Source organism: Leguminivora glycinivorella, chromosome Z (genome assembly GCF_023078275.1).
Source record: "Leguminivora glycinivorella isolate SPB_JAAS2020 chromosome Z, LegGlyc_1.1, whole genome shotgun sequence".
In the NCBI taxonomy this organism is placed as follows: domain Eukaryota; kingdom Metazoa; phylum Arthropoda; class Insecta; order Lepidoptera; family Tortricidae; genus Leguminivora; species Leguminivora glycinivorella.
Genome location: NC_062998.1, coordinates 7,254,279 through 7,276,375, shown reverse-complemented (window position 1 = coordinate 7,276,375; position 22,097 = coordinate 7,254,279). Strand labels below are relative to the sequence as shown.

Sequence of the window (22,097 nt, the reverse complement as noted above, 5' to 3'; positions counted from 1 at the left end):
CTTTTGATGGTGTGGTAAAAAAAAGTGTATTATTTTCAGCTCTGAACGACCCCGGCCGACGACGATTCTTGTGGAACAAGAGTGTAAAGTAATTTCATACAAATTTTAGCTTGATGCCCTAATCTGCCCGGTAGAATTGATTTTTAAATGATGATTTTGAATCAATAAGTTAGATTCTACAATTGGTTTTTTCCTCATGTTGGCGTAGTAAAAATGGCGTTTTTCACTCGGTGGCAAAACTTTAGTCATCGTCATGCCTCGCATCGCTCATACTGTCGCGCCAATCATGTGCTAGCTCTGCAGTTCCTTCTAAATATTGAAAATGGGGGGAGTAGAGGCGTTTCCATGAACGGCCGGTACAACGATATCGGTTTCAACTACGTTCCGGCTGTCATCTCTGTCAGACGTGGTAGGTCTACATAATACGGTTACTTTTTATTTTTCTTTTTTTTTCAGCCGCCCACGACTGTGAACAGAACGGCTTCTGTATTCGAAAATGGAGCGCGATTCGAGTTTACTAACTGACAATTCGTGACATTACTATTATTTTGATTTATCGGGTAAGTTTACTCGGAGGTAGGTTGACAATATGTACGTATGTAACATGCAAAATATGTCACTAAACACTATAAATACTTATAAGACCCGTCGGTTAATCACAAAATGTACTAATAAAGTGGCGAATTAGGAGTAACTAACAGTCTTGATATTTTTATGAAGACCTGCGAACTTGATACCAAACCACATGGTGACAAACAAGCATACGATCCGCCTGCATACAGTCACCGTAGCCTATGGACGCTTGCAACTCCAGAGGTTTGCAGGATTCAATGTTTTTAGATCTAACTTTTATAGCTAAAAAACAAGTGAAATCTTTCACAATTTAAAACCAAAGTACCACACAAGTGTAAAGCAGGTAACGGAATATCAAAGCTCCCGAAACTCGAAAGTTCAACAAGGGCAAAAACTAACACACCAATAAATACACTCAATAACCCCAATATAGCAATAAAGTATCGTTTGCAAAACAAACATTTTTTCTAAAGACTCCCCGGGGACGCGACCCACACATGCGCACACGCATCGCGCACGTCTCTTTGATCTCTATGCGCGCACTTCACTCGTAAATCTGCGCACGAGTTTTAAAATAACATATCTCCACCAACATTCACACACAACTAGGAACTCTGTGTAGTCAAAAACAAAGTTCAATATAGTATCAATTTTGTTAAGACTTAGGACGGTTTGTAATAGTACGTCAGTAAATATTGTCGAGACAAATTTCGAACGCTGGGAATCATCAGGTTTACAGTTAAGCTGATTTGATTAGATTTATTAAGTGTTGAGATTATTTGATGGAAATTGGAACAGATTTCGTTAAGGATCGTGCAGAGTGGCGAGACACAGAGTTTAAAGGCGCCCACACACTTTCAGTCCGGACGGCATTTTCACATTATCCGATCCGATGTCGGACCGATATATAAAATAAGTATATCAAAAGCGTCAGAGATTATCAAATACCTTTGTCATTTGCCTTTGACATCCTTCCGACATCCGATATCGGACCAGATAGTGTGAAATCGCTCTGACAGGCCGTCGGCGTTCGGTGGACTGATATAGTCAGTGAGTGCCATAAGAAAAAAATATCCATACGAGTACAAAAGTATGGATAGTTTTTCAGTACAGACTTAAAAAAAAAAGTACATACATACATACAATCACGCCTGTATCCCATAAAAGGGTAGGCAGAACACACGAAACTACCAAAGCTTCAGTGCCACTTCTGGCAAATAAGGGGTTGAAAGAAAACGAAACTGTGACATTGCAGTGACAGGTTGCCAGCCTCTCGCCTACGCCACAATTTAACCCATATCCCATAGTCGCCTTCTACGACGCCCACGGGAAGAAAAGGGGTGGTGAAATTCTTAACCCGTCACCACACAGGCACAAAAAAAAAGTATTTCACGGTAAGAGAGTTGAACAATAAGTTTAAAAAAATAACAAGAACTTTTGTGCCATTCTCAAGCAAAAGGCACTACTTTATATCGCTTGAATTTTATAACAGGTAATTCGCATAAACCGATACCTTTTAAATAAAACTATGAAAACAGATTATATCGCGTATAATGTTTTTTTTTTAAATTGTAAATTCACTATACGCGATATAATCCGTTTTTTATTTCATAAGTAAAACTATTTATAGCGGTAACCAAAGACGATACGTTTTACTTGAAAACTTCACATTTTAGGACATCTCTGCAATTTATGAAAGATATTGTTGGTAGTTCAAAGAAGAATTAATCTATCTTACAAGTTTAATGTTTATATATTAATTGACAACGTTTCAAAATTTTCAATGTCCCTCAATCGAAAACCATTTCGAGATATACGCTTGTAGATCACATAAATATTTTTTTAATTTTTTTTTCCGTATTTTTAGTATAAAAAATCATAAAAATAGTTTAAAGGGGAAGTGACGTAAAATAGCTGATTTAGAGCTGCCAATATAAGAAAAAATCTTCCAGTTGGGATGTCCCTTGAGTTTGACAGTGACACTTATCACAGTTCGTAGTAGTTCGTAGCAAAGATATTAAAAATTTCATGGCTTAGTCTATGATTCGTAGTCATTCACTATGGGTTGACAGTGACACTTGACAGTCAAACATACCGGACTGTTTGAGCTGACTGTTAAAACTTTATTTTTTTTTAAAGATTTTGTCGTTTTCTTAGGTGTATGGAACAACACATGTGACGTCACGAAGCTGCGTCTTGACGTTTGTAACTTACGCTCTTTCTGCTCGAAGTAGTAATAAGAAGATTTTCTCATTAAAATAGCAGTTTTTGGACAAATAAAAAAATACGTGTATCTTTTAGTATTAAGTTCTTTCAAACCAAACAATAAAAAGTAGTACTCAAAAATATGAAATGTTGTCAATTATGTATCATATGAGTATATGTATATATCATTAAATTATATTTATGTATTAGAGGTATTAAATAATACATAAGTATTATTTCAATTATTTGATGTAAATATGTTTTAGATTTTCTTTTTCTGTTCTTTTGTTTCCAATGCACCGCTTACAATCTTTTCTGCTTTGCCTTAAGGTTGACTGGTAGAGAATGCCTCATGGCATTAAGTTCGCCTTTTGTACATTAAGTTTGTCTTTTGTGCAATAAAGTTTAAATCAATATTTTGCGAAATAAAGTAAATAAACCCTGCCCTACTCTAAATATTAATCTTTGAAGATTAAATTATGCATGTTCTTGTAAATAATAGGATTATCTTATCAGTCAACCGTATGTCAATTATATTCAACTAGATTTTGCCTGTGGCTTCGCTCGCGTAAAATTCGAAAAAAGCGTATTGTTCCATACAAACTTCCAGACCCCATTTCAGGGAAGTAGGGTATTAGAAACAGACTAAAAGTAGCCTATGTCACTCTCCATCCCTTCAACTATCTCCACTTGAAAAATCACGTCAATACGTTGCTACGTCTTGCCGTGAAAGATGGACAAACAAACAGACACACACACTTTCCCATTTATAATATTAGGTAGTAAGGTAGTATATGGATATGTAGTTTAGTCACGTGAAATTTATCTGGAATCATTAAGTTTGATTTATCGTAATTAAATAACAATACAATCGGGTTATACATTATAGATAACTTCAAATGATTACAAACTAAGGATAGAGTATATATACCTACTTATTATCATAGGCATAATTTGTTTTGATAAGTAATTAATGTAATTATGTTTTCCAAAAGGTCCATACCGATCTTTATCATTTGCTTGCCTCATTCGCGGTCGGCGCAACATGTTCCTCTTTTATACCTCTCTATCACTCTTTTACATACTCCACAAAAGAACGATAGGGCAAATTTGTATGTAAGTAATATTGCCCCTATTCTTAACATCTTTCACTCAAATTTTGCGCACCGGCTTCAAACATATCCGTAGGTAACGCATAGTCTTTAAAAACCCTAAAAATAATATTTCTTTTCATTCAAAAAAGGCCATTTCTCTATTGTAAGTAGGTACACTGCGACCCGACCCAATCAAAAACCCAAATAGATGCTCTCACTTGTTCAAATACGTGAGAACTGACACGTTTAGGGGGGAGGGGAGTCGTCAAAATACTACGCTTGGTCACAGAGGGGCAGGGGGGGGGGTCTAATTTCTCTTCACGTAACCAGTGGAATATTGGCCCAGCCGTGGCCAGGCCAGCAGTGGGACGCATATATAGGCTGGTGATGATGGTGAAGGTGATGAGATGAAAATTATTGTTTAAAAGGCCGAAAAAAGATGACAAACACGCGTCAATTAAAATCAAATATTAAATTTTATAACAACTTTCTGCAAAAATTGATTTAAAACTTTATTAATAATTACTACGTGAAAACTACAGGGGGGGGGGTCTTGGCATATACTACGCTTGGTCACCCGGGGTGGTGGGAGGAGGGAGGGGGGGGGGGGCTTGTGCCCTATGTTCCCTAATATACAGCAATCAATATCATCATTCGCCTGCCACCACTATTTTCCTTCAAAACGTTTGTTAACATCGCACTCTGTTGATCCTCCTGAGTGTCTGGAGTCTCTGGCGCCGGCGGGGGCTGGTCGGCTTGTACTTCCTCGCTCCACGCCCCGGGACAGTTGTAGTGGCGTCTCACGCGCAGGTAGTCCCAGTAGGTTACGTAGTCTTGCTGGCCCATCACTCCTTGCCTGTCCTGTAGAGAAAATTATTTAAATTTACATTAAACACTTTCACTCTTAGATATTAAATTCGCATTTGTAGTTTGTATAAATACATTGCTTAACCTGTCTTACCTATGTGTCCATACTAATACTATACTAGTTAATATTAATCCATACTAATATTATAAATGGGAAAGTGTGTGTGTCTGTTTGTTTGACCGTCTTTTACGGCAAAATGGAGCGACGAATTGACGTGATTTTTTAAGTGGGGATAGTTGAAGGGATGGAGTGGACATAGGCTACTTTTTTGTCTTCTTCTAACGCAAGCGAAGCCGCGGGCAAAAGCTAGTTTACCATAAAGGACGGCGGGCTACCGGCAAACTATGCGCATGTGATGGTGTGCCTATATACAAGATTATTCGTCCTTGTCTGTTAACTAACCTAACCACAAAATTAAAATTTCGAAAAAACCCCCGACCGCGACATAGTGGTCGATTTTCATGAAACATGGCTGAGAACACTCCCGACTAACTCAGCTTTCAAAAAAAAAAAAACTAGATCGGTTCATCCGTTCGGGAGCTACGATGCCACAGACAGACACACACACAGACAGACAGACAGATACGTCAAACTTATAACACCCCGTCGTTTTTGCGTCGGGGGTTAAAAGCAAGAGGTAGCAATGCATAGACACGCCGATATCGTCCGGTCGTCTTACTTGTGTGAGGCACCCCGGCAGTCTATGGGCCATGATATGCGCATGCGATGTAAAATAGGATATGGCGATGGCGTATCAATGTACGAAATTTTTCCTCTTTAGTATCCTGCTCACTAAATGAGAGTTTTTGGAGATGCAATGATATTATGAAGAATTAAGTATACTTACATATAAAGCTACCATGGTGGGGCGTCCGTTGATGCTGAATCCGTAGCCATCGTAGTGCATGGAGCTCGCATATTCATAGGGCAAGCCCATGTTGTTGACTATGTTCGTGGCGTACTTGTCGAAGTTGTGCTCCGTGCCTGAAGCGATTCAAACTTATCAGTATTCTAGCAAAGATGAGTAATAAAGATGAAGTATGAGAATACATAGGGAGGAGGCCATTTGTCAAAGCGGACTACTACGTTCTGGGCATAGCTGGGCATTAACTCGTTAATCCGTTAATCGTTAATTAACGAAGTTAACATTTCGATTAACGGATTAACTTTTAAGTTAACTTTTAAAAATGTTAACGGATTCGTTAACTTCCGTTAAATTTCATAGAGTCCGTTAATCGTTAATCCAGCACCCCAAGTTTATCTGTAAAAGCAGATCCATCGGTTATAAACAGTCTAAAGACCAATTAGCGACTTTGGATCACTTATTCGAGATCTTCTAAATCTTAAATTATTAGGCGTGCTCCGCGTGCTAGATCGATCACTAACCTGGGAATAGAGTGCAATCATCAGGCATGACAGACAAATCGCGCAACCGACGCTACTCAGTTATCGTGTCCTACAGAATCGAGTTGTCATCCCAAATCTCACGCACCACGATCGCGATCGCATGAATGACCCAATGATTACCAATCCGAAGTAAAACCTAGGATTTAGCCAATCAACAGAGCCCGAAGAAACCGTAATTATTACATTTCGGTTTTTTACCGATTGGCGTCACAGGTTTTAATGGTTTTTGGTGGATACTTAGTTAATAGAAATACATAATACCTACAATGGAGTCCTATTTTTATGACGTGTTAACGGATTATCGATTAACTTTAACTTCCGTTAAATGTACCGAAATGTATCGCTTTAACGATTAACGAAGTTAACTTTTTAAGTAACGGATTAACGATTATCGAAGATAACTATTTTATTAAAGGTGCCCAGCAATGGTTCTGGGGTCGATGCCGCACGAGGACTCGCTGGACGGGGTTTTCTTTCTATGACATTTTTTTTTTCCTTATTTAACTGTTAGTATCATTTTTATTTATTATAAGTTTATTTTTAAGTATTTAGTTCAATTCGTTTTGTATAGTTATTATTAAGTTTTATATTGTATATAATTAAGTTTTTTTATTGTAAATTATCCCACTTAATAAGATCATATATTACAGTTGCTATCACACTACAAAGAGATGTATCCACTTTTTCACCTTATTACAATGCAATAAGGTGAAAAAGTGAGTGTGTAGGGAACAAAAGGCTATTCCCTCTAGTCTTACAACCTAGTTTTACCAGTAGAACCACTGGGAATTTTCTTCTCAATAGACTTACTGATAGTGAGGGCTAGGCAATAGGTAGGTTAGGTTTGTTAGGCAAACAATGTAGAAATAGGAACGTCGAAACAGTTGTCGCGTCTGGTTTCGTACAAAAAAAGCAAAGTCTTACAATCAGTAAGTCTATTGGGAAGAAAATTCCAAATGGTTCAACTGGTAAAACTACGCAGTAAGACTACAGGCTATAGGTCGGAGGAACTACTGGGCCAGGTCAGGTTTAGAGTGTTAATCAGTTGTAAACTAACTAGGCCAGATATTCTCCCACATGATCCTGACGAAGTCGTCTCTGTTGTGTGTAGACTGCATGTGGACGAAGCCCAAGATATGCAGCCATTCGTACACTATAGTCATGTGGAGGGAACAGCTCCTAAAGGTTCGGAGTTTTATCCAATCGTAAGTAAACTAACCAGGCCAGATGTTCTCCCACATGATCCTGACGTAGTCGTCTCTGTTGTGTGTAGACTGCATGTGGACGAAGCCGAGGATGTGAAGCCACTCGTGGACAATAGTAGTGTGGAGGGAACAGCTAGGCCAGGTGAGATTCAGGGTGTGGACGCCACGAGTGGACCAGTAGCCGACGTGCGCGTAACAGCCGTCATTGAAGTTCTGGAGATAACAATTAATACAATTTTAAAACCGTAGGATATTAGACTGCTTTTTATTTCGATGAGCCTAGAATGTCCTACTGCTGGACAGGCTCCCCTCATTCCTTTCCTCATATGCAGTTTTAAGAAGAATATTTCGATTAAGTTCCGATTACCTACTTTAGCTTTTGTTGTTGTTTTGAAGAGATCGCTTCTAAGCAATAGGATGGCGTATTGTTTACCTCTTCTTATTTTACGGTATTTTAGGTGTGCAATAAAAAGTATTCTAATCCAGAAGATCTCCCATTTCTAAGTATAAAATCGTGTTATACTTACGGTAATACGGACGTAGTTTCTGTCGTTATTGTTTCTAAGCCTGAAGCGGATGCAACTGTTTCTCTCTATCGCCGCCATGCCGTTCAATATGGCGTTTTGTGCGGCCTGGGCTGCAAAAAAAAATCATTTACTAATTATTTACACTTAACAAACATTATTGGTGCACGGTTACTAAAATTGACATTATTGGTGCAAGGTACAAGCTTGACAGAACTTTTGTATTGAAACTATTTCATATCAAATTTCCTATGACCATTTTCTATCTCCATCGGAGCGGTCGAAAAGTATTAGGAATAAAAGGAGGTGCCGAGAATATTACAAATTCACCAAGTGATCCATTCATTAACCATTGGATCCGCCCTTGCTTTGGCATAGGGCTAGCCGTTTGACGGTATTGGATGCGGATACAGGAGTCTCGATTCAAAAATTAGCACTGGTATACTTACTGAAGTGTCCCTGCGCGAACTCATAGACCACCACATTATTCAGCCACTTGGTATTCGGCCAGACGTACGCGTTCCTGCCGGTCGCGAAGTCCTCCAACAAGCCCTGGACTTGAAACTCGTCGAGAAGTATGTCGCCCTGGTATTTGCCGCTGTTCTCCCATACTTTCGCGTTGGGGTTCGCCGCTTGGCGGTCTTGGATTCGGTATCCGGAGTCTGAGATACGTAAAATAATCTTAAGTATTCAAACTATTCTATTGAGGTATGTCAGAAAGGCACAGGTGGATATTTGGATCATTAAACAGGCTATTTCTAGATTGACTTGTAAGAGAGTAACGCAAATCGTAATTATAATTAAAAGTAATCGATGTAGCTGGACAATATCGCAGAGTGAGCTACGCGGGCACGTAACCAATAGTACAATCGTTTACGCACCGTAGCGTCTCACTGTCACTTCGCTCTTCCTTATTGGTGGGACACAGACAGTTGCATTGCATATCATACGACAAGGAATGTGAACGATTGGAAGTAAATAAGTAAGTAAACTGTTTATTGTACTACTAAAAGTATACAAGACACAATTATAGTATAAAAGAAAGAAGGGGGAAGTACCAAGGCGATTTTATCCCTAACAGGGATCTCTTGATTGTACTCTTAGCTAGAGACTCAGATTTAGACTTTGAAGGGTCATTTAATCTATGTCTAAACGCCACAAAATAAAATCGCAACACACGAAAGATAATTGTTTGTACGGAACAGCTCATAGAATGCTCCAAATCAGTTTTGAATCCTTGAAAGTCCCACTTTCTACGTTACAGATCCACCTACCAGTCTTCCCGCTTTCCAGAAAGCTCCTAAACGCCTCTATCTCATCTCGGGACCTCGACAGAGGCGGCACCGCCGCCGCCGCAACCACCAACAGTAATAACACACCAAATCGGAACATTATAATAAAAATTACGCATATCCAACACCCATTTATATTATGTTATCGGGTGATTGAACGAGGTAATTAATAGATAATACTGATTATTGATTAAAATAACGGTTTTTTCTACAAATACATGTTTTGTGTCTGTATGACTTGGCATTCGAAGATTACGCTGGTGACTGGTACCAATTGAGTACTGGGTAGGTACGTAGCCAAATGCACAAACGCTCACGGTAATATCTGTTTCGTAGCCATCTATCTCTATCGCTCTTGCATGACAGCCAGACTGCATTTCTGTCGACGTGTAGCGTCCACGGTTGCCATTCGACTACGCCGGCTGGCAATGCTGATTAGAAGAAATTTGGCAAAGGCGATGGGCCTTTACGAACGAAGTCCATTCTTGATCTGTAACGGAGGCGTCGCTGGCATTAAAGATTTAGATGCGAAGAAACATGTTAAAGTTTCGAAGGGCCACCCACATCTCGAACGATGGCGTTTAGTTAGCGCTATGGATATAACGTAACTAAAATTTCGTCAAGAATCAGTCTAGAATAACTCGTAGACTACACGCTGACGCTGCGGTAATAAAACTGCATTATAGGTGTCTCCTTAGATTTGTAATAGAGAAAATTTTTATACTGTTTATTTATATAGTATTCGAAAATCGTCGTCGTGCCAAAACAGACACACACTTTCCCATTTATAACATAATATAAGTATAGAAAGTATGGATAATTAAACCAATTAAAATAAAAGGATTACTCATTACTCACGATTAAGTCATAATGATAAAATGTGATAAGTGTCATTAAAGTGTCGAAAGGGCCTCTACGCGTTGGCTTCGGCCCCGCGCACGCCTCCCAAAGGTCCGGAACACCATTGTTCCGTGATGGGAAAGACACACAAATGTGATTTAATATGATGAATGAGACAATATCTTATAACCGATCTACGTTTAAGGTGCACAAATGAGTAGGTGCATATGTACCTACAGACCCTTTAGCACAACTTGCCTTGTCGCGCGCGAGTCCATACATCAAGCGCGACTTCAAGTATGGACTCGCGCGCGACAAGGCAAGTTGTGTGAGAGAATTTCCTTCGTATTTTTACGGAAACGTAGGAATGTGTCATGCTATTTCAGTCAGTCTCAGTACAAGATGTATTGACATTGACTGAACTAGCATGACAAATACGAACGTTTCTTAAAAAATATGTATGAAGGTAAAGTTTTTCGCACTACGTACATGTTTGGAGAATTCAATTTTTGACCAAATCAAATCTGTCTGCATTTTTAAATTCATTAAATTTTTTGGATTGCCCTTTGAGGAATTCTATCCAAATTGACAGGATTACAGGGTTGGACGGAAGAAGCTAAGGAAGGTCTTTGCCCAGCAGTGGTACTGTGGGACTCTAAAAAACATTTTCTGTTTCATTTCTACTGTTAATCCTAATTCACTTACATGAACTTTGTACATTAGAAGTACGGATTCTTGGTAACAGTTGCTTTACAGACATTTTGAGAGACTCAATACTTTCGGTCTAAAAGACTATTATTTATACATAATACCATATCTACTGAGTATATGAATTTAGATTTTCCTCCTGGGGTCACGGAGTCAATAAACCTAATTGGGATTTAAGATTTTTTTTTATGGGATAGGAGGCAAACGAGCAGACAGGTCGCCTGATGGTAAGCGATCACCGCCGCCCATGGACACCCGAAACAGCAGATTTCAGGGGATAAACGTTCATTAATCCCTGGAACGCCGTTGTCAAAAATTTGCTACTGAATGAATAACTTTCAATCTGTTCATTACAGTTGAAATTGCCTGGGACAGATCTGGAACAAGGCGCTTCAGGGGTTAAACACGATAAAAAGAATAAAAGTCAAAATATAATCCAAAAATTGTAATTACCTTTTTTCTCTATATATAAAAAAATATTTCCATAAGTAATCGTTACAAAATAATAGAATATCATTACAATACTAAATTTAAGAATAACATTTAAGCTAAAAAATAGTTGGACGTTACCATTCTTTCTTTTCCATGAATTTTTAATATAAAAATCGTAGGAGTCAATCATCGCCTGCTAAATCTATTTATTATATTAAAGAATACAAAAATATTATTATACGCTAAAATTACGTCTACCTTAACTTATCAGTTCATAAGTCTTTACAGCTAAATGTCTTATTTTTTCCATAAAAATCTCAACGAAAAAAAGCCCTAAGTAAAAAAGAGACAGAATGTCATGCATCTCTCTTTGCTGTCGGCAGTCCTATACAGTTATAACTAGACCTCAGTAGAGGTATACAGTGGCACATTTAAGGTCTTAACTCTAAACTTACATGAGCGTTACTAATATGAAGTACTTGTGCCCTTAAGGTGCATCCACAATTGGCGAATGCGAGCGCTTCGCTATTCAACATTCGCCAGGTGTAGACGGGCCTTTAAATTACATATAAACTATACTATCACTTTACTGCAATTGGAAATTATCAAATGCAAGCGCTTACACACAATTTACATCTATAACATACATTATTACTGTATGAGAATATTATATTAAATAAGTATTGCAACGGTTTGCTCATAGCAATTCTAAATAGTCGGCAGTGTTGACTGGTTTATATATGTTATTACATTCTTAACATACTTAATACTAGAAATAATACAAGCACTATATAAGCAGGCCAAGCGCGCGTGACCACGCAAAAGGAAAGGGTTCCGTATATTCATCTATTAGGTTATGAAACGAAAAGAATCGCGTTAGTTATTAGAAAAAAAAAATGGAGACTTTTGTACTGTTATAGAACTTTTGCATTACCACGAGTTGAGCATTGCTATATACTGCGTAACTTATGTATACGTATATAGATAATTAGATATACCACATTAGTGTCAATGTCGTGGTGAGAATTCTGATATGCTATCAGATTTTTTTCTGAAATTTCATAAATTATATACAGTTTTGTATAAGAACCGGAGTAGTCTAATCGAATTTAGTTTTATTTGAATCATCTTTGAATTTATGGATCTATTCGATGAAAATAGCCAGCGCCGCTTTTTACCCTTTGTGTGATATAGATAGACAAACAACTTTAGCGGAAAAACTTAATTAATAATATAGTCCCAATCAATTACCCTTCGGGTACGAGACAAAAAAATGTTCCCAAATGTTACCTCAAAGTTGTTACCAATTTAGTGGTAACAGCTATTTTTTATTAGCTGTTTCCAGCGGTTACTTCGACAGAGTTCCTTTTTGTTCATACCATAACAACTTGGTGGTAACACTTGGGAATAACTAAAAGCATGCATCTTCGAAAAAAAAATATTGCACCAATCGTGTTACACACAGAAATATATATTACACATAATTTATGAATAGGACGAATGTCCATAATTATATTTGTAATTGCACGGATAATATATAAAATAGACATATGTTAGGTTAGACAACCTACTTTTATAAATGAGTCACGTAAGAAGGAATGATCTTATGTAGTTTGAAAGAACAAAACCAAAGATCTTTTGGGAGAATATGTTTGCAAGGGAACCCAACATGTCAGAAAGGCCGTGTCGGTGAACTATCGAAATATGCATTTTATCACGCCATCTATGACAAAAAGAGCAAACTCTGGAATTGTATCTTATTATATGTACCTGGCTGGTATCGTTACATTTGAGAAAAAAAAATTGTTCGCCGAATCCCTATATGTGTGGATGCAGCATTAAATATATACCTATCAAAACTGTAAGCCCAGCCCAATCTACCGTGAGTCATCTATAAGACACTAAGCATACAATGCCCTCTAACGGTTTGTATTCAAACTAGGCAAGTATTGTTTGAGTGTTCATAAACATAACGCTACAAATAATAATATGTAATGACACTTTTAATAATTTAATCTCGGAAACCTAAGAAATGTAAATAAAACCACTATTATGTACCTACTATTATCTCTATAAAAAGAAAATAATCGTATAAAAGTCCTATTTCAGTACCAATAACAAAAAAAAACTTTTTCATGTTACTTTTAGCCTAGATATGTCTCCTTGGTTACTATTTTAAAGTTGAAAAGAAGATTTTGGCTATGGTTTATTTCTAGGGTAGGGTACACTTTATAATTCACGATTTAAGGCAATAAATAGATGCGCTTGTGCTTGTGCATAATTATTTTGAACTGACTGACAGAGTGAATTGCCTCGGGCGAGGCAAACGTGCGCGCACGAGTACGAACGTTTTGCGCGCGAGGCATTGCCTCGGGGGGCTGCTCGGTCACTGTGGACCCGGCTATACATATACAATAATTCCATACGATTACGAATAGATGTTTCTGACATAAACCGACGTGGAACAGAAACGAAGATTGAAGAGTTACATGTGAAATCTTGCGCTAAAACAGCAGCCTAATAAAACTACGAAAAGCGCACAGATTACATTAAGTATATGAGTTACTATGTATAGCTACTGTGAAGGCACAAGCCGGCGAGCCTTATGCCTGGGTTAACATATGACATATCTACGCTATACTAAGTACGTATGATATAAGGCTGTATATCTACATAAAGCATGGAAAATATAAATTACACTTTCAGACACAGGGTGTGACAACTTCTTGTCACGTGAGTCACGCTTTAAACAATAGCTGGATTGTATATATAAATATGTATAGAATTAGTCAACTCTAGTCCACATTATGCACAATCAAATGGTTTAGCAGAGAAATCGATGGGGATTGTCAAAAAATTAAAAATATACGATTATGGTCGGTTAGCCTTAGAATTCATGTAAAGGGCCATGAATTCTAAGGCTAACCGACCATAAGCATGAAAGTAGTTGATACTACTCTCCACTGACTGTCGAAACAGAATAATACTAATAATACGTCAGAATATTTTTATATTTATGAGTACTATAAGGGCCACTTGCACCACCCGCTTAACTCATTAACCAGTGAACTGTCAAATTCCATATAAAATGGTGGGTTAACCTCGGGTTAACCCTCCATTTTCGTTGGTGCGAGTGACCCTCATACGATTTTGTATTGTTGACTAAATAAGCGTAATTTAACCCTTAGTTTGGTCATGTCCGTCCCTCTGTCGTAGTCTATTTTTTATTATGATTTCGTCATGTCAGGGTCGAACGTGATACTCACTGGTTCAGTAGTAAATTACTCTTGATTTTAGTTCCTACATATTCCTTACAGGATTGTGTAGTTGGAATACTTAAAAAAAATACGCTTGGACTTAAGATATTTAGTGCTGATTTTAAAGTGCTTATTTGAAAGGACAAGATTGAAATGGCAAGAGTTATAAAGCATTTACGTTTTACGATACAATATAAACTTTAGATATGAGATGAGGGAAAAAGATTGCTAAGAAGACTTTTACTGTACATTTTTCAACTTTAGAAAGGTATGATTTACAGTAGTAAATTACATATATTATATATATATATACGCGTATTTATGAGATATCGTATAACATGAAAAAGATTGAATCAAACCGGAGTTATGTAAGTTTATGCGGTAAATTAGGGCGATATTTATAGATAATGTAATATTTAAATATAGGGTCTTTTCGGTTATAAAGCATTTAAAGTTTCTGAACAGACAAAAAATATAGGAAGGGTTTATGGCTAGGCAATATTAGCATACTATAAAAATATTGTCGTACAAAATATATACCTACAAAAGTTAATATCTACTGTTATATACATATACAATGCACATATTGCTGTATGATATGGTTAGGTTATCGCGACATTTTTGCAAAAATATATGCTATGTTAGACTTAGTCTAGTATTACTTTAAAAAATGCGAGGGCAAGATGTTTTTAAGTTTAGATAGACATATTGCCTAAAGTACTTATATCCATACAAATGTATAATTATAGTGTATACGTATATTAAAGTATTTGTCTAAATCAATTATCCAGATCCACACAGAGCGAGGCATGTCGCGAGGCAATTTCCTAGCGTAGCAAACGTCTAATGTAGACGACCCCGGCCGAGGCAGGTTGCTCGGCCGAGCAAAACGCTTGCACTGCCTCGGCCGAGGCATGTCCACATAGCACGTTTGCCGCGCTAGGAAATTGCCTCGCTATGTGTGGACTCGGCTAATAAGCAATTTTCGTATTAGTCCTTTTTTAAATGTTATTAGACTAAATGAACAAATATTTTAGTTATATACTTACATATAAGTATACACGCAAAAATAGCTACCATTTTATATATAACATTATATAATATACATCAATGACTACAATTTAAACGTTAAATAATCTGCTGTTTAGTGGAATGACTCCCTTTGAAGTATTGACTCCGATTTTTATACCGTAAAATAAGTTTATACACAGTATCTAAGTCATAGGAGTATTACTAAAATATTTTGTGGATGTCTTCTACAAATGTATATTTTTTATCGACACATGCATGCATGATTTTTTTTATTACACGGAAAACATAGATTTTGTAGATGTCATCTAAAATGTAAATTTGAACGTCATGTTCAGAAGCAAAGGGAAAAAAATACATTTCATTCAAAATAATAAAGATCTCTATAACTTTAATAAACTACACAAAAAATACCTTATTTGGCCAACTTCCATTATGAAATTTTATGTAGTATAAAAAAAAACAAAAAAAATGCAAAAATATGTCTTATCAAAATATAATTTCAAAAACAATGCATTGTGAAATAATACTGAAAGAAATTGTATTTGAAGTTAATGCATTCAAAAATAATACCTGTTTTTTTGCGACGAATGACTTTATGAAATGTTTATGATAGTAGGTAAATGGTATTGACTCAAAAAAGGTTCAAGGACTGAGATGTTAAATGATCCGTATAAAGGAAAAGTCCCATCATTAAAGGTTAAAAAATACTCGAGCCCACACAAATGTAGATGTAGATGTGCCGCGCCCGAGGCAACGAGCGCGTTTTGCTCGGACTTGCAACCAGCCTCAGCTGACACACGGCGACATTGGACGTTTGCCGTGCGAGCACATTGCCTCGCAATATGCCTCGCTCTGTGTGGACCCGACTAATAAGTAATAGCTGCCATTGTAAATTAAAGTATACGCTGGCCATGTAAGGTAATTTTTGATATGATAATAAGTTTTTGTAAGGGCATCATTTAAAAAATATTTCAAGTAAAAATTTAAAGTGAGTGACGACCACTCGAAAAGAAGTTATTACTAAAACTATCATCTATGCCTTCATACAAGAGTTTTACACGCCAGAATTCGTTACAGTTTTGGCAAATATATTAAACATATGGCACATGACAAATAGATATATGTAAATATTAAATTTCACCAGACATATTGCAGCAGATAGCCTAATATCATAAACGTATCAAAACATACGAGTATCATTTAAAGTTTACCAAAATATCATTAAGTTATTTTCACATATACATACCTATATGTACATAGCGCGATATATTTTACAGAATGGCTAAACTAATTTCACATTCTGAGTGATACGATTGTCAGTGGCAATCTCGAGTTATAAAATGGGACAATTTACTTTTTTGCCACATGAAAAAAAAACATAACTTAAAAAATACTTAATGCCATGTCAGGCACCATTATGTTACAAAAACCTGTATATCTATAAACCTTCTAGAAATTACTTCTGAGACAGTTTGCTAGTTTTTTAATGAGCATTTGGACCCTATACTTTTACAATTACAAACCACCTATCATAGGTATTTACCATAATTACGTAATTGCAAAAGCGCGAATAAAGTAGCCGAGTTCACACAGAGCGAGAAACCTGCCTCGCCCGAGGCAAGTCTACATAGCACGTTTGCCGCGCGAGGCATTTGCCTCGTGACGCGCCTCGCTCTGAGCAGACCCGGCTATATGTAAATATACATACGATTTTCTTGCTACTACGAAATCTTTAGTCTTTCGCGTCATGACTTCTATATTCGCTAACGTTTTAGGTATTTTACTATCTATGCATTTCGTTTCTAACTGACGTGGTAGGACAAGCGATCCTTTCTCATATATATACGGAATGTCACATGTAATACGAGCAAATAATATAAACATATCTAGATTATACTCCGCAAAATGATGTCAATTATGTACAATTACTTTGAAAAATTATGAGAACTTTATATGTCCCTCTTTTCATACAAATTAAATATTGTCATAAGTTTAGTTGACATTTACTTGTCATGCTATTAACATAACAAAAGTCGCAGTACATTGCGTGTTAAACTAAACATTGTTTTGAAAATGTAAACATAAGTTATTTATAAAAGCGTACAAGTGCAAGCTACAGTTTAACTTTTTGCTCTGATTACAGGCCACACACTGTATAAAGTTCCGCACACGCTAAGAAATATGTCATTTTCATTATCGAGCCAGTGCCAATCTCGTGGTATGGTCACTGGTCTAAAACGCACGGTTAAAAATACCTGAGTAGTAGGTACCGTAAAATATAAAACTACACTCAAATTCATTCTCGCCCGCACACTCGTACTACATATTACGGTAAAAGCACCAGTACTCGACACGCTAACGCCCAATATATGACACCCTTCTGTCACATTTATTGAAAGTGACATTTACTGGGTCACTGTCGAGCACCTTACGCTTTGAGCAGTACATTGATTCAATTCAAACAGAGTAATTGAACTTCGAACAAAAAGAACGAAAAAACAAATGACGCTCGCCAGCGAGCAATGTCTCCGCGATTTGAATTTCGAACGAGAATTTAAAAATGTTCGAAGCTGCGTTTAAATAGACACCTTACTAAGGGTCCGATATTGAGCAAGTACTAGAGTCTACCGTCAGTGGTCTCCTCGAAGTAGCTCCATAAGCAGGTTGAAGCTGGGACCGTCGCCATCTTTGCTTTTGTTCGCCGGGTTCAACATTTCTTTGCCGACTTGCATGAAGAACTGAAAGAGGAATATTGAGTTAGTTTAATGGCTTGAAAAATAATAAATGAGAGGAGGTGCGGAATTTCTACTCTCACTTATCTGTGACGGGGGAAAGTAGGTAGCAAGTCAGTCGAGTGTTTCACATATATCACATATATGTGTGTATGTGTGTGTTACCTGGCATGTACGCTGCAGTTCCGGTATACGCAATAACAGTTCTCCAAACTTGGCGGGCGTGTCTGGCGAATACATCTAGCGCCATCTCTTATGAAGCTCAGACACTACTCAACTACATAGCTTTAACTAGCGACTGTGGCAAGACGGTCGAGTGTCTCACCTATACATGTGTGTGTGTGTGTGTGTGTGTGTGTGTGTGTGTGTGTGTGTGTGTGTGTGTGTGTGTGTGTGTGTGTGTGTGTGTGTGTGTGTGTGTGTGTGTGTGTGTGTGTGTGTGTGTGTGTGTGTGTGTGTGTGTGTGAGTGTGTGTGTTACCTGGCATGTACGCTGCAGTTCCGGTATACGCAGCAACAGCTCTCCAAACTTGGCCGGCGTGTCTGGCGAATGCGCTGCCGTGTAAGCCTGGAGCGCGCCTAACGCCTTTTCTTGAGAAGCGCGAACTTTTTCTGCTTCTCTTAACTCTGGGGCGTCTGAAAAAATTAGTTATTTTAATGACACAGCTCTTTACACAGGCCCACACAGATCAAGGCACGGCGAAAATTACTCGGTCAAGCCACCTGCCTCGACCGTCGCGAGCCTGCTTCGTCAAACAATAGGGATGACGACTACATAAATAATTTTTAAGAAAAAAAAAACCGCCTTCCTTTGGGGTTCTGGTGATAAATACTTTCCAATGTTGGATTATGTTATCAATTCGTCTGTATATTTTTTAATGTTTGTTATTCGATATCTCCGTCATTTCTGAACCAATTTTGAAATTTGGATGATTCTGAAGTACTTACAGATGAGAATGATTATCAGAACGGAACTTTAACCAGGGCGGCTCACTCTTCATCCGCAGTTCCACTGCACCAAATGTCACTGTTCTGGACGTAAGTGCATGCTGTTCTTATAAAAATACCAAAGTCACTATAAGTGTGCCGTTCAGATTTGAGGAGTTCCGTTCTGACCATCATTAGCAGTTCCACTGCACCAAATGTCACTGTTCTGGACGTAAGTGCATGCTGTTCTTATAAAAATACCAAAGTCACTATAAGTGTGCCGTTCAGATTTGAGGAGTTTCATTCTGACCATCATCAGGAGTTCCACTGCACCAAATGTCACTGTTCCGTACGTAAATGCATGCTGTTCCTTTAAAAACACAAAAATCACCATATGTATGCCTTTCAGATTTGAGGAGTTCCCTCGATTTCTCCAGGATCCCACCACCAGAACTGGGTTCTGAGAAAAATGGGACCAATCTGTATGGATATATGTATACATTCAATCAAAAAAAATAATTTTCAAAATCGGTCCAGTAACGACGGAGATATCGAGGAACAAACATTTAAAAAAAATACAGACGAATTGAGAACCTTCCTTTGAGATTTGGAAGGCGGTTAAAAATGGCATTCTGTTTGGTCCGTCAGTTAGATCGAAAATACTGAACACATATTTTTCGCTTTTCCCAATTAATGAAAAAATACAAAGATATAGAGCATCAAAGTTCCGGAGTGGGGGCTTGTGACGTCACTTCTAAGTAAAAATTGTACCTAGGCGTGACGTCACACGAAACTTCAACGTACCGTCGTCATTTTTCGTTTACGAGAAAAAAGAAAAAATACGTGTCTAAAATTCTTTGATAATCTAACTGACGGACTAATTAGGTTTTTTAGTCGTCTAGCCTATTCTTCAGAGTACTTACACAGTATGACTGTAGTAAGTTAAGGTAAAATTTAATAAGTTTATTACCTGAAGTGAGCAATACGATGACCTTGAGCGCGACGTACTCGTATCTGTCTACCCTCAGTCGTCTCAGATGATCTGTGAAGCTCAGCATGCGTTCTATACATGGAGTCAGCCCCAATCTGCAAGAGAAACGTTTTCGATATAGAAATTTATTACTAGCAGACTGAACTAACAGACATCTAGAATATCTAGATGAATCAAAGAAATCCAAACACTAGCTAAATCAAAAACCTACAAATATAATAGTGTATTTTAAAATCAGGACCTAACCTGACCACAAAATTAAAATTTTGAAAAAACCCGACCGCGACATAGTAGACCGATTTTCATGAAACATGCTAAGAACGTATTCAACAAAAATTTAGATAGAATAGAACGTATTCAACAAAAAATTCTAAAATATTATAACTATATTAACATTTGTAAACAACATCATCTATTTAAATGCCCCTACACGTTCCAAGAGGTTTCATCCTCCTATCTTTGTTAATTTTGCATCGTCTAACTATAGACAAAACAGCTTTCTAAAACGCGCCAGTCGTAGCATCAATGAGTTGTCGAAAGAACTGGATATCGATATATTCAATAGCAAGATTCCAAGCATGAGGCAGTGTCTAGTAAAGCGCTATTTTCAGTGAGCGTACCAAATAGTCTGTGATCTCATAGTATAATTAATATTAGTACCAATGTGATACTGAATTTTAGAATTTAACTGTATCTTAGCTTTTAAACCTACACTAAGTGAGTAGTTAACTACATAGGTACCTGCACAAAGAATCTCACAAAGTGTATTTTTAGGGTTCCGTACCAAAAAGGTACAACAGGAACCCTTATGGTGCGACTCTGTCCGTCTGTCTGTCCGTCTGTCACATTGTTAAATATCTCGAGATCTACTTATGCTATCGATATGAAATTTGGAATAGTTATAAACATTGTGAACCTCTACAAGTTGAAAGTATTTTTTTTTTTATTATTTAATATAAATGATAGAAAATGGCTAACTAGGTCAAGTGGGGTATCGTTAGAAAGAGCTCAAATTGTACATATCAAAACTATTTTTTATAATTTTTTGGTTGTGGAAACAAAAAGTTTTTTGAAGGAAAATGTAAAAAAAAAATACCGCCCCCCCCCCCCCTTATCTCCGAAGTTTACCAACATAAATTTATGAAATTTTCACCAAACATGGCTATTATAATGAATATTACAGGAAAAATAAAATCGTACACGTATCTTAAAAACTTTTTTTTTTATTTATAAAAAACCTTTCAGATTTACATTTTCAATTTCAACACCCTTGCGGGTGTTTATTGTACCTGTATTTTTTAACAAAATAACAACGAAATTACCTGCTTTCAAATAGAGGCAAAATGGTTAAAATCGGTTCACGCAATAAACAATTATTCGATAAAAATCATCTTCCATACTAGCTCGCGCGCATTAGTTAACTCAATTTGCCGATAGATGTCGCTGTAGGCTGAACGCTCATTTCCTGGTTCACTAATGTTTGACCAAAACAATTTTAGTAAATGTTCATTTTACAAAAAACGTTTCATCAATAAATAAATAATAATTGGCAAATATGTTATTCCGCATATGTATCATTTTACAAAAACTTACTTGACAAATAATCATTTAGTAACTAATACATTAGTACAATGTGTTACTTAATAAACTATCAATTGTACATTTTTCATTTTACCTAATAGTATGTTTGACAAATTGATACATTTACCAAGGGGTTACAGTCTTTTCTTTTAGCCTAGGCTAAACTGATCGACCCACTTTTTTAGATCAGTTTGGTTTGTGATGGTCACAGTTCTAACCTAACCTAACCCACTTTTCTAGTATTACTTCGGTTTTGTGAGGGTCACAGTTCTAACCTAACCTAACCCACTTTTCTAGTATTACTTTGGTTTTGGGAGGGTCACAGTTCTAACCTAACCTAACCCTCTTTTCTAGTATTACTTCGGTTTTGTGAGGGTCAAAGTTCTAACCTAACCTAACCCACTTTTCTAGTATTACTTCGGTTTTGTGA

General features: G+C 37.1%; 2 protein-coding genes across 3 annotated transcripts in view; both read right to left on the bottom strand.

Moving 5' to 3' along the window:
- Nucleotides 1–3,579: 3,579 nt before the first annotated feature.
- Nucleotides 3,580–9,295, bottom strand: LOC125240973 (zinc metalloproteinase nas-4-like). 2 transcript variants are annotated; one of them, XM_048149201.1, is made up of 7 exons: nucleotides 9,151–9,295; nucleotides 8,326–8,538; nucleotides 7,880–7,989; nucleotides 7,367–7,565; nucleotides 5,588–5,724; nucleotides 4,481–4,733; nucleotides 3,580–4,444 (listed from the first exon to the last, which is right to left on the bottom strand). In XM_048149201.1, exons 1-6 carry the CDS (start codon nucleotides 9,266–9,268, stop codon nucleotides 4,500–4,502), a joined length of 1,011 nt encoding a protein of 336 aa, XP_048005158.1. In that variant the 5' UTR covers nucleotides 9,269–9,295; the 3' UTR covers nucleotides 3,580–4,444; nucleotides 4,481–4,499. The 2 variants fall into 2 exon arrangements, with proteins under 2 accessions (XP_048005158.1, XP_048005157.1); XM_048149200.1 differs by having other exon boundaries at nucleotides 3,580–4,733.
- A 2,848-nt stretch (nucleotides 9,296–12,143) lies between these two features.
- LOC125240642 (nuclear hormone receptor FTZ-F1 beta) overlaps nucleotides 12,144–22,097 on the bottom strand; it is a 143,047-nt gene continuing 133,093 nt past the window's right edge. The window contains exons 15-17 of the mRNA XM_048148638.1: nucleotides 20,066–20,181; nucleotides 18,650–18,804; nucleotides 12,144–18,175 (exon numbers count right to left, since the gene is read on the bottom strand). Coding sequence (XP_048004595.1) covers nucleotides 18,068–18,175; nucleotides 18,650–18,804; nucleotides 20,066–20,181 — 379 coding nt within the window. The 3' untranslated portion in view covers nucleotides 12,144–18,067. The remainder of the gene's footprint in view (nucleotides 18,176–18,649; nucleotides 18,805–20,065; nucleotides 20,182–22,097) is intronic.